The sequence below is a fragment of the Branchiostoma lanceolatum genome, chromosome 8 (genome assembly GCF_035083965.1).
Source record: "Branchiostoma lanceolatum isolate klBraLanc5 chromosome 8, klBraLanc5.hap2, whole genome shotgun sequence".
In the NCBI taxonomy this organism is placed as follows: Eukaryota; Metazoa; Chordata; class Leptocardii; order Amphioxiformes; family Branchiostomatidae; genus Branchiostoma; species Branchiostoma lanceolatum.
Genome location: NC_089729.1, coordinates 16,136,527 through 16,149,902, shown reverse-complemented (window position 1 = coordinate 16,149,902; position 13,376 = coordinate 16,136,527). Strand labels below are relative to the sequence as shown.

At 39.6% G+C, this 13,376-nt stretch overlaps 1 protein-coding gene across 4 annotated transcripts in view; it reads left to right on the top strand.

Moving 5' to 3' along the window:
• Positions 1-1,860: 1,860 nt before the first annotated feature.
• Positions 1,861-13,376, top strand: part of LOC136439663 (serine/threonine-protein kinase SMG1-like) — a 72,431-nt gene continuing 60,915 nt past the window's right edge. For 2 of the 4 annotated variants that reach the window (XM_066435166.1, XM_066435163.1), the window contains exons 1-5: positions 1,864-2,467; positions 5,978-6,114; positions 8,404-8,462; positions 10,293-10,452; positions 11,262-11,309. In XM_066435166.1, the coding sequence (XP_066291263.1) occupies positions 2,065-2,467; positions 5,978-6,114; positions 8,404-8,462; positions 10,293-10,452; positions 11,262-11,309 (807 nt within the window). In that variant the 5' untranslated portion in view covers positions 1,864-2,064. Of the gene's footprint in view, positions 2,468-3,032; positions 3,149-5,977; positions 6,115-8,403; positions 8,463-10,292; positions 10,453-11,261; positions 11,310-13,376 lie in introns of those variants that run through there. The other 2 variants (XM_066435164.1, XM_066435167.1) reach the window with 2 other exon arrangements.

Here is a 13,376-nt window from a genome sequence, read left to right as displayed (position 1 = left end):
AAACTGGCAGACCCACGCTGTACTGTCACTGTTTACACAACGATACGTTTAGGTACCATCAAATCTTCAGTAACATCGTTTTTTCTGGATAATATAGACTACATACAGCATTTATTACCGCATGATAAATTTGAACAAGTGGCGTTTTGTCTTTGCAACATATTTACAAAACTTTATACTCTACCACCATATGTTGGATCCTAAACACGGGGCTATAAGTATAACTGCAAGTGTTGAGTCTGTGTTTTCACATCTCCGTACGGGCAAAATGCGCCCCAAAATAATCAACAGACATTGTACAATGTTAAACGTACCAATACACGGCGTTGTAGGGCTTGGTTTTTCTCCATAATCTTATTTTCCATAGCCAAGTTCACGAGCGTAAAATTCGTCATGCTTGGGTCACGACTTTCGAACAGCTCTGGTACCATCTGATCTGAGGTAACAAAAGGCGTGGTCATGGAAACCAGAAACAACCAATGGGAAACAAGTTTGTTTATATAATATGCTGAGTTGGCCAATCAGCTGCTCAGATATATACTATGCAAAGACCTAATGACCAATCAGAGCTTGTTTAGCATAATATTTTCGACCATTCCATTTAGAACAGGAGGGAGTGTTGACAAATATCATCGCAAAACATTTCAAGGTGTTGGGAGAAACGGAAGAAACACTGAAGAACGTCCCGCTCATGTGTCTATTACATCTGCAATTAGTTTTCCTTTAGGAAGTTGTGAATAGTCTACAGAGGTTGAAAATTTGATATCGAGAAGGTAACCTCCAAGCAGATGTAAGGATCCGTCTCATTCTCAGCGTTTTGCGCCTGTTTTGGGAAGTTGCTAGAAGTGAACCGCTTATCAAAAGTACAGTTCTCGTTACAATAATATCATATTAGCATAATGTGTTATATCATTGAAAAGCTTGTATAATTTTCTTTGAAATGATGCCTCATTCGTGATGATTAAGCTTTTTTGCAACAAGCACCAAAACTGTGGTTGTTGGTTTAAAACAGTGCCCGAAATTCACCTACCAACGTCAGACACTATGCCATGAGTGGACTATCGGCACATTCGTTCTGTGACTCACTCGCGCGCATATATAGTAAGCTCTTTAATAGTCTCCTTTTCGGGCCTTCTGGGTGGTGCGCATGTCGGCGTTTATTTCTTTTCGGGGCGCTGATTCGCGACTTTTCAACTTATGGGGTCCAGGGACGGCAATGCGATTTTCCCACCTAAAGTTCCTGGCCCCGATAAGTTGAAAATCGCGAATCAGCGCTCCTCCCAAAAATAAACGCTGGCGCCTCCCAGAAGGCCTGCAATGGAGGCTAGTCAGCTCTGGTACTTCGACTTGTGAATGTAAAATCATAACAAACTTTGTGTGAAGGGTCATAAACAGACTTTCCAATTACATACTTAATTAAGTAACAACGGAGAAATGATTGATCAAATTTAAGTTTCCGAACTTTTTGTGTCAAGTTTAAATGCAACATTTTCCCCTCAAAACTGGAAATTTTATCCATATCTCCCAACATGTCCCCGGGAAGCCAACATTGGCAGATGCTCTCACATCAAAGTTGCAAATGAATAGATGAGTAGCCAATGCAAAAATATTTCGTGACGTTATCTACAACACAGTTCAGGCATTGTTATGATATAACAAAGAGTTACGTCGTATTTTCGGTTTCACTTCAGCTCAACATGACTAATAAACATATAACATGACTAATAAAATCTGTTTATTAGTCAAAAAAGTATGCCAGCATGAGTTGTCATGTGTATTTTGGCAGTTATCATATTTATTCCCTGCCGTCATGTATGAGATATGCCGGGCTATACTAATATTCCTTGACTACTAATAATATACGCGACCCAGTTTCATACCCAGATATTCTGACATGTTGTTGATAAATCAGTGGTGAGGGAATTTCCCATCAGGCCTAGCGCGCTAAGATGGCGCCGTGCAGTTCACAGATCGATGTTCCTGGTCGTCTGAACGAAATTTCCTGATCATCTGCTGTCCACGGGCTCCTTGTGCAAGGCTGAGAGACATGAGCGAAGCTAGGGTATGATTCAGAGACCCTCCGGTAGCCGACCCAGGCGACCACGCAAAGAGAAAGTCGTCAAAGACGCGGTCGACGGGGAAGCGGAGACAGGGAGGGAGTCGAGTTCCCATTCGGGCCATGCCCGAGACCGTGGCGACCGACCCCGCAGAAGGCGGTCCCGGGAGCGCGGTGAACGGGATCGGGACCACCGCAGGTCCACGGGGAAGACGGGGGACTCCTCTAGGAACGACAGGGACAACAAAGATGCCGGCAAATGGAAGAAGGGAGAGGACGGTAAACACGACTCCCCGCTGGCAGCGAACGGAACTGTACACCCAAAACAACACGGAGGTGCCCTGATCTTACCGGACGATGGGAAGAGCTATTCCCGCGATGTGTCCGCCAGAGAGGGGAGACAACATCACGGTACGTAAAGACCGCTACTGTTTACAAACATCACTTAATCATCACAAGAAACGTAATCAGTTGTTTTGATTATTTAGATACACCTGCGCACTAAATTATGTCGTGTAATGTACTTTGAATGACCCGACAAGATTTGAAAATGAAAACACGACCCCACAATTTTTAACGAGAGAAACGCACATCATTACACCAATAACCAAACACTTATCCCTGTTACTTATACATAATTTTTAGCATTTGCCGATCTTGTGGTCTCCTCGTAGAGGTCAAATTGGGAGGTGTCTGGGGTTGGCACGTGTGTTATGATTAACCTAATTAATCTATAACACCAGTTGTCACATGAGAGGAGACCGCCGTACTATCAGCCCAGCTGGACTTCGGCCCTTCTGACACCCGAAAACTTTCCGCAGTGCCTGATCAACTTTGTCAACACTGAAATGATTGACATGTCGTTTAAAACAAGCCTCAGCACGTACTTACATGTTTGTATACAATTCACTCGGGGTTGTGAACGTTTTGGAGATGTTGAGGTATTTTTAGGGGCTCGTACATAATAATTTGGTGTGTGGGAAAATTTTGTAAAGGGGGAGGGGGCAAGCTTGAACATATGGTGGAGAAAAAGTATGCGAGGAAGACGGGAAAACCGGACAACTTGGTCAAACTGTGGGTATTGGTGGGCAGGTAAGGAGGATTACTTTTATTATTTGTTGGATTGTTTTTATTCTTTTCTACCAAAACTGTTAAAAAGCGTGTTTAGATAACTTTCTACTTAGAATGGCCAAGACTGAGAGAGCATCACTACTAAGAGAGCGTCTAGACTGATGGTCTAGAAGGGAATTACATTATGTATTAATATTATTACTAAAAAAATTGAAACTGATAAGTGATAAATTTTGAGAACATTTTCATATTTTCTAGGGGCTCTACTTACTACTGATATTGCAGAGCTTTGTATCATAGCGCATGTGCATGTATATGTGGAGCTGCATTTAGTAACTCAATTGTTTCTTTGATTACAGTCTTTGATTAAGGAGTATAATTTGATCCCCAAGCAGCTTACTTTAATACTGCATTTTTTTTGTCCTTTTTTGAAGATTATAAAAAAAACTTTCATAATTATTGGTTTGTATTTACCTGAGAAAGAAGTGTAAAAATTCAGGGCCCTCTAGTGGCTTCCTGTCGAACTGCATCTTTGTTTCAACCTACAGATCATGATTCATAGTCTTCAAGCAGATGTGAAAAAATGGGTGAAAAAAGGACTCCCCACATCTTTATCGCATTACAATTGGGGTTTCAAAATTCTATAGTGTCCAGATCATCGTTCTTGTATGACACAGGAACAAACTCATCAATGTGATATTTGAAATCTGATACCCCCATATATACATATCGTGCATACGTGCTTCCTACGTAATATTCCTCACTGTCATACTAGTACATGAAAGGGAAAAGGAGAGGGAGCATGTAGAAGCCTACATGTGGTTTTCGCTCCTGGTAAGGTTGTGTTTATGTAGTACAGTAATGTGTTAAACATGCTGTGAGGTGATCGTGTTTCGGTGAGCAGGGTCTGAAAAATGTGACAACATGAAAGAAGTATGTGGAGTTAGGCATTGTAGCTTGTATGTTGTACAGCTTTTGTTTTCAAAAATCGTAACAACACTTTATCCTAGCTTGAGAAGGTCATGGTCAACTTAGAATGTGATTGATAATAGAGAAGAAAAATCAAAGTTACTGACAAGTACTGAAAGGCATGATTATACAATGTAATTTCGACATACGTTGATATATAATTATCATACATCCTATCATCAATATGTGTGAAAGCAAAGACTAGCATTAACATGTTAATTTTAGAACAGAGTTGGTGATCTCATTAGGTGATGTTGATTTGATTATATGGATGAAATCCATGCGCGCATAAATTTTCGTCCGTTTCCAAAAAAGTACTGTAAATCATACAATATATTTTGGAGAACGGATACTGATATTGCAGGATGCCAAAGTCAATTCCAAAGTCAAAGAAGAAGATGTGAAAGAATAAAAACGAAGAATTATTTGGTATACAATACTCTGTGTGTGTTAAGTTTTGCAGAGGACTTTATATAATGTCCTTGCTTTTGCTCATCCTTCCTTACCACGTAGATTTCATAATAATTTTTTTTTCGGCAAACATTTTTTTTTTTTTGCATTAGTTTTGGGGTTTCCAGAGGATGTGATCCATATAATCAAATCAAGAGAATGATCTGTGGCATGCTAACTAGCTAAATCATACATCTAATTGAAAATTATTATTGCGGAGAAGCTTTGAGTTTCATAAAACTTAATCTTTAAAGAAACTGAAAACACAATCAGACCCCGTTCACACTCATTTTTTTCAATCGCGATTGAAGTATAATCGCGATTGTTCGATCCGATCGCGATTGAACGCAAAGAAACTTTTGCGTTCACACTGCTTTTCGCCAAGTGGATTAAAGTACGCCGTGATCCGACCGCGATTGAAGCACAGGTCAAAGGTTCGGCGTCGCTTGCTACAAAATGGCGGGAGTCCCCCAACTCTTGATGATTTTGTATCTCTGGAGAATGTTCTGTAGCCGTGGAAGGGAACGCAATCGGCGGGCTATGATCGCGAGAAGGCGTGAACGACGAAGGCTTTTGTATATTGGCCTCGCTGTAGTACGGGTAATGAACGCGACAAGTGCTGTAGACAGGACAATCTGGGAGCTTGAATGAAGCAACGATTGGTGGGAAAACATTGTACTTGGTACATTACTTATGTGATAAGTTGCGACCCTAGCCTTGAACCGGCCGAAATCCCCGCGGATCGCGATGGAATGAATCGTAGTTGCGTTCACACTCAAAATTTGATAGGATTGGATTGGATCCGATCGCGATTAATCCAATCAAACTACCTCCGGAGGTAGTTACAATCCAATCGCGATTGGATCGTTTTGGATCGTTCCAATCGCGATTGGGAGCGTTCACACTGAAAAAATCAATCGCGATCGGATCGATTCAATCGCGATTATACTTCAATCGCGATTGAAAAAAATGAGTGTGAACGGGGTCTTAGTCAAGCAAACATGAATACACAAATAATGATTCCAAATTGAGGTTGAAATTCCTACTTGTTAGTTAAAATTGAATTGATAGCATTGATATGTTGTGTTATGTGTGTGGGTATAGGATCAATATCATATGAACTGTAGTAGATATTTATGGTATAATCATCCCATGGAGTCAGCTGTTGGCACTATTGTTGCAGACAAATATAACCCAAGCGACTGCCTATATAGATTTTTCCGTCAGGTTCAGAATATATTGCAGCAATTCCAACTAATTTATTGCATATTTTCACGATGCGAAAGGCTGCTTTACTGTCTTAGGATTTTCAGAACAACACTGGTATTGTTGTGTAAATTCGCTTTTTCTTTTGATGTTTGAACATGTACTGTTTAGTGTTATGTGTCTGTATGGATAACTGTTAAATTGTTTTTCTTTGTTTTTTTGCAGATCATTCGCACCTGTTCGTCGATGACCCAAGAATGGCCAGTTTGATGCGTAGGATCTACCGCGATGACGACAGAGAACGACGTTCCAACACCTTCAGTCAACTGCAAGAACATCTGCAGCACCCAGAAAACAAGCAGGTGAGGATGCTTCCTCTTCGAGAGACAAATTTGAATGTTTTTTTGAAAATTTTCCCTCAGTTTTTATCAATATTATTGGCAATCAAAATAATAAATTATTGGCCTGGACTTTCCTAGATTGCCTAGAAAGGGAAAAATATATTGTTCAAGTAGTATGCTACTTGGGTAATCTCCAAGCAGATCTATGGTGGCTATAAGACCGTATCCGACGAAAACTCCCTTTCCAGTTGAATACGGTCTTATAGCCACCATAGATCTGCTTGGAGATTACTACTTGGGTATGATTGTGAGAGGTTGCATCCCTCGTTTTGAAAGGGGAACTTCAATTGTTTGCCTAAGGTGTCAAAACTCTGCACGTATAAAAGAACCCAACACACTTACATGTACCAAGAAGAGTAGGGGTGACCCGGTGTGCTTGGCTGAAAACACTAGCCGTAGCGATTTAGCAACATCTCACTACTAGCTACTTGAAAAAGCATCATGCTTTACCTCAATTAAAGATGACTGCTTTACAATAAATCTATCCCTATGCTACTGTGATTCATTTTCTACTCTTGAGATTTTTAGGCATGTTTGGTGAAAATCAAGGAAATGATACAAAAATTGCATAGACTAGTTATACTTCATGACGTATGATATGGAGGAAGAGGTCAGGTGAAGTTGAAAGGGTGGTGGCCTGGTTAAATACCACGGGGATTAGTATTTGACAGTTGTAACGTATTATAGGATTATAGGCTATTTAAGACCACCTCCCCATACTTGTACATGGAAGTCAACACAAGGCATAAGTTGCATTCTAGCATGTTCGCTACCCTTTCTGATCCATTAAAGTTCATTTTATGAAGAAGCCACTAGTATATGTACCAGTTTTCTAGGATGTACTTCTTTTATCTGTTCCTAATTATAGAACATTGATATCAATTTATATTTTGTTAGAAGACATGTTTGATATAAGATAATCTTTTAAGTATTTTAGTACATCAACTAGAAGTATAACCTTCTTGAATCACATGTTTGTGATGTACTCCTTACATTAAAGGTCGGGCCTACGTATTAGAACTACATGGCACGTCGTAATGTTGACAAGAAATGACTTACAGCAGTGTTCTGATAGGGTCAACAGAAGTTCATGGGACGTCTGACCCTGACCTAAATTCCCCAAGCTGTTTTGAGGGATACAATTACATGTAAAAGGTCTATGACAAAGGGTAGAACGTGTGATTTCTTCCAATTTCTTCTCACGTAAGAAAACATGTTTACACAAAGAACATGCCTTTGGCCTTTGGCCATTTACTACAGTAAAGGGATAAAAGATTTGTATGATATTTTGCCTCTAGATGTGTAGAGTTAATCCATACTTTATGACTTTGACATCTCAATTTAGCACAATGTTTCATAATCATAATTTGATAATGTCTCAATCATATTGGACATTTTGGTGTCCCTGTACAGAAGAAAGAGTAGATACAAAGCCAATATGCCTCTACCTCCTCTTTTTTTTTCTTAAATATGAATTGAAGAATGTTCACAATATGTTCCAGTTTTCACCCTGGCATACATTTAGTACACCAAGGCTATAAGTAAATGTCAGGACCACCATCCCTGGCCTGATGGTCTCGATAATGGTATGCAGAAAATTAGTTTACGTTGCGTAGGTAATTGACAGTGTAATGGTCTAATGTCGGTACGTCCCATTAAAACCGCCAGCGTTGCAATACTTTAATGGCCCATTAGTTGTAAGAGACGCCTGTTTTAGTGTTGATCTTGGGTTTGGTTCAGTAGAAGTTGTTCCAGCGCTGCATTCTCGTTTATGGCCGAGCGTTGTAAATCCTGGGCGCTCTCGACAGTTTGGGTGCAGTTTATTTTGGTTGACATAACTTGGAGCAGGGAAGAGTCGTAAATTCGCTAAGCTATGACGAAATAGTTCTGGTGTCGTGACCCACATGTAAAAAACATGACGACGGCCAGAGGGCATCACCAAGTTATCTCTTGAACTTGAAGTTCATGGCCAATTGAAGTAAAGCCAAGGCAAGGCAACAAGATGCATGACGAAGAACACAAAAACATTGAAAAAGGAAAATATCTGAGTAGCTGTGTTATGCAATTTATGCCCTATAGCAGCTGATCATGGTTATATAAGTAATTATGACTCAGTTTCTGTTTTGCTCATGTAAATGATAAGAAACTACATGTATATCCATATGAAATTCAGTTGTTGATACATGTTATGATCATCGTCGTTTACAGACAAAAGCTGTATGTAACTTGTTTGTTTTTTCTCCCTTCCAGAGTGTGACAAAGCTGGCAGACAGTATTTTGATTGCCTTGCAGGACTTGTTCTATGACAGGTAAGCATACATGTACATAGGCACTGTAATTTACTTTACTACTACATTGTAACTAGTGCTGTGTACCTAAACCCGTGTTCGGGTTCAGGTCTGAATTTAAATCCAGAGGTTCAGGTTCAGGTCCGGACTTATAAAGGCATATATTTTGCATGCAATTTGAAAACTATATAATTTGCCAAATTATATACAGTCAGTAGTAAACACAGAAGTTCAATTATAAAAACAAAAATAGCAACGTTGTCATATTTTTCCAGTGCAAATTTCACGATCTAAGGAAGGTTTAAGGTGATTTCAAACAAAAAGGAGAGTATAAGCGAGAGATTTTTTTTTTGAGTCCGGACTTGTTTCCAGTCGTTTAGTTTTTTTTGGACTTGAACCTAAACGTTAGGTCCAGCCTGGATCAGGTTTGGGTTTTAGGTACGCAGCACTAATTGTAAAATGTTACCTGTGCAAATTGCGAAAGTAAAGATATGTAGATGTTATTCCCAGTAGTGACACTATTCGCTAGTAGTAGTAGTAGTACTATAATTAAGTATAAATCATGAAACTATAGTGGTGGTTTTCTTTTCGCGGATGTTTCAGACGGGAATTCGTGACATGGCAAGAATGGTTCCAACCTGCAAAAACGTCCTTCCGCTTTTGTACTGCGAAAAAAACACGTAACAAGGGTTAAGGAATTCACAGTATATTCACAGCTTTGATCACAGTGGTTTGGAGATTTTTTTATTTTTTTCATCCACTGGCAGTTATTTTCAGAAATGGTCAATGAACCCTTAAAATAATTTTGTGTCGCCTGGTAATATTATTAACCAGATCGGACCATTAAAGCCACGCATGTGCCTCCAAATCCCAAGAGTGCGTGTAAGAAATGTGCGGAGAAGAGGAGAAGTGGTTTACAGGGTACTTAGTGTCTGCCCTGCTGTTCACGCCCACACGTCTTCTTACCCCGTGTCGCTCCCTCAGGAACTGATAACACGGCCATCAAACGCCCACCTACATGTTTTTTTGTACAACCTGCTATTTGCAGGGAAGACGTGAGAACGCACTTAGAAATGGAGAACCTCAGCAGTAGAATATCAGCTAGTCAGCAATCCAAAAAAACTTCAGCAGCCAGGATTCATCATTTAGTGACATTTCAACATATTTATGCCTGTATGGTAATATTATTTTGGAGGAAAAAATTGAGATCTTAGTCAGAATTTATTGATTTTAGACAGAGGCGTACCCACAATGCAAAAATCATCTGTAACAAGCTATCTGTCACCAAAAAATCAAGACCATAGCATGTCCAGGTCAAAAAATAGAAAAAATCAAGTTCTGCTGCAGTACCAAGGTCACATACCAGGGGGCCCAAAATCGACCTTGAATTTTTGCTTCACCCGCTCACATACCAAATATCATCGTAATCCATCAAGAGGTTCTTGAGTTATGCTGCTTACAGCAGTCCGGAAACACACACACACACACACAGACATTCAGACACACAGACACACCCAAAACAGTATCTCCATTTTTCATGGAGATAACAAACAAACAAACAAGCAGACAAAGAAACGTTGATGAAAGAGGGCCTGTATCCTCTTTACTGTAAGGCGTAGGCAGCCAAATTCTCCTAAAATTCGTAGTGAAAGCTGTCATAATCACATGAATTCGTAGCGAGGCAACCAAATTGTGCGTAATCGCCTTCCTTGATTTTAGCGAAATACGTAGGGGGTTCTTCTGAATTCAGCTTTGTCAGGACCACCCACCTGCGGACCCTCATAAAAAAGGTAGCCTCATTTTGAATATGTGAAGTGCATTTGGAAAACTTCATCTGTGTATCCATCCCAGGGTGTCATCTGAGGTAAAGCAGGAGGTTTCTCGTTGCGTGGGTTTGGTGGGCGCAGCCCTGGGCTTCGAGGCTCAACGATTCTTCCAATGGGTCTTTGCCAAGGTCGGCACGGCGCCTGGTGATGACCTTAAAGTGCTGTTCCTTCAAGCTTTACAGCAGGTAAGACGTTAGAAACATTCTCAAGGCGTTGGGTGATTTATTGGGCCGTAGGCTGTCAGGTGAACATTGTTAGTACATGCAGTTATTGTAGCTTTGACACCTTGCTTTTAAAGGGACGTATTGTAACATGAACATGAAACAAAATTCAATGTTTTTGGTTATCTTTCTACATCATTAATAGAATATACCTTATTACACTGCATAGCAATATTCATCACGTATTGATGCGACTTTATAATATTGTGCGAACGTCTTGAAAAAAAAATTATATACGCAATCCCCACCGCTGCTTGACTTGTCCGCCATTTTGTCCAACATTCTGACGAACCATTGCCGAACATGCGATCAAACGCGCAACGTTCTGAAGTTTGTTCACTTGTGGTGATTTTCCTACGACGCTCGATCTGGGACCGCAATGGTCGATTCGGATTTTTCTTAGCGTTCTACGCTGGCTTATTTGCATATTGAAAAACGGGGTCCTCTACATTATATACAAATAAGCCAGATTTTGAGCGTTTTGTGTTTTTAGTCGTTTATCAATGATGGAAATGTGACAAAATGATGGGAATATGTTGGAAATAAGTAACAAATAAGTTACAAATGTGAATCTGAATGTAGATTATTTTATCAAATTCTGAATATTTTTAGTTTTTGCCCACCAGATTCTACAATACATGTACGTCCCCTTAAGTTCTTTGATGACTGTAGCAATTGGTTGCGTATCATACAATCACCAATAAAAACATGGTATTCCGCTTACTCTTTTCAAGAAGATGATTTGATTGACACAGTTGTTGTCACTTTTCCAGGCTTTGAAGATGGATTGTGAGCGACAACAGTTTCAAGAGTTCATCCCAGTAAGTAGTATTCACAATAATATATTGCGCTTTGGCCTTTAGTTGCATAAAAGGTACCTTTGACCTTTTAGAACAGAACTAGCTTCCTATAAATCATGATACAGTATATCTGCATGTTCAATATGGGAAGGGCGCCGATGTCCATAGGCAAGATGAAGTAATACAATTCCAATCTGACGAGAACGCTGCATATCTACCCTGCTAGAATATGAGATGTAAACTTGACGTAACAAGCCAAACTCAGGCTGATGGAAAGTATATGGTTTTATTATAAGATTACACAGAATTCGTGTGGACATTTTCATCCAATCACTGCTTCAATTCATCAGTATGAATAATGTGGATGAAATCATCAAAATAGCCATGCTAAACATTTTACCTCCATTAAGTTAACATTAATCCGCCGGGTTACATAAATCCGCCACTTTGAAAAACAGTTGGTTTGAGAGATTTCTAATACAGACCCCCCCCCCTTCCCGGGACTGTATGCACAGTTTAGATATACAGGAGTGCAAATTATACTGGGAGACGTTGGGTTGGAGATCTGTTTTGACGTACCTTTTCACGGTGACGGAATTATATACCCTGGCCTGGTGGAATTATGTTAGTAGATTCTAACACAGAAGGATAAAAAAAAAATGTTTGATTGTGCTTATAGATTTGTTTGTTTCTTTTAAGTTGACCCTTTATTCATGAAAAACTAAAATTTGGCTGCTTTTCATTGAGTTCAAGAGGAAAGAAGGAAGTGTCAAACAAAATATAGCAAAGATACGGTACTGATTACATTACACAAGTCCTAGTAAACACATAAACTTATGTCCAAACACACTGTCATTATCCTTTAGCATTAGAATTCCATGAAACATCCTTTGTCAGTCAAATGTCCGATTTATATATGATAATATACAGTACTCCATTTTGGAGGAAGTAGATACAGTGTATCTGGGTACTAATACATTTAAAAATGATTGTATGGGTCCCAAGGAGTTGAATAACTGCTGCCCAACTACATGTATAATCATCTAATCAAGGATTTGAATCTTTATGTTAGTAATTCCCATGTTTGAGCCTCTAGGAGGCTATTCTGTCTGTATCTCTGTGAGTGATTAGGTGTAGCTCCCACTGCTGGGTGATGCGAAAGCTGCTTACTCGGCAATTATTCCGTTCTCCTAGGGGAGCTTTGAGTCCTGTATAATGGGCTCTATTGATGAGAGATTGTCAACATGGAGTGGGTGGGAGGAGCGTTATCTGACATGGGTTGTGCAGAGTCGTTTGTTATGTCCTGTCTCAGTACTAAGTCTGTAGATCTAGACAAGGGAAGATGTTTTCTTCTAAGTAAAGCAAGCAGGGTCTGCATTATTGTGTTGGATCGGCGACATTTACAAAGCGTGGAAGAAAAATAGTGGATGCTGTTTAGAAATCTGAGTAAGTTCAACATCTGTTGTAACAGTTATTATCTCCATGAAAAATGGAGATATAGTTTTGGGTGTGTCTGTGTGTGTGTTTGTCTGTTTGTTTGTCTGTTTGTGTTTCCGCACTACTGTAGTCAGCATAACTCAAGAACCTCTTGATGGATTACAATGATATTTGGTATGTGGGCAGGTGTTGTGAAGCCAAAGTTCAAGGTCGATTTTGGGCTCCCTGGTATGTGACCTTGGTACTGCAGCAGAACTTCAATTTTTGTATCTTTTGACCTGGAGATACTGTGGTCTTTATTTTTGGGTGGCAGATAGCTTGTAATGTAATAAAGAAGTGGTGTAGGTTTGGGCCCCCTAGCAGCTTCCTCTGGAACTGCAGAGGCGTTTTTGTGAAAATCTTCTAAGGAGAATAACTGAACAAAGGAACAACGGATTTCCATGATATTTAGTATGCAGGTAGCTTAGATAGAGATATAAACAATGAAGTGCAAATTATGCTAATTGGGACTTAATTTGCATAGCTAATGAGGAAAATCTATATTTGCAGTGTTTTCCATTATCACACTCAAATACATGTAACGTAATGTAGTTTATGGAAAGTGGAGCATCAACAGATACTAATTATACAAATGAATTCCTAATTTGCATA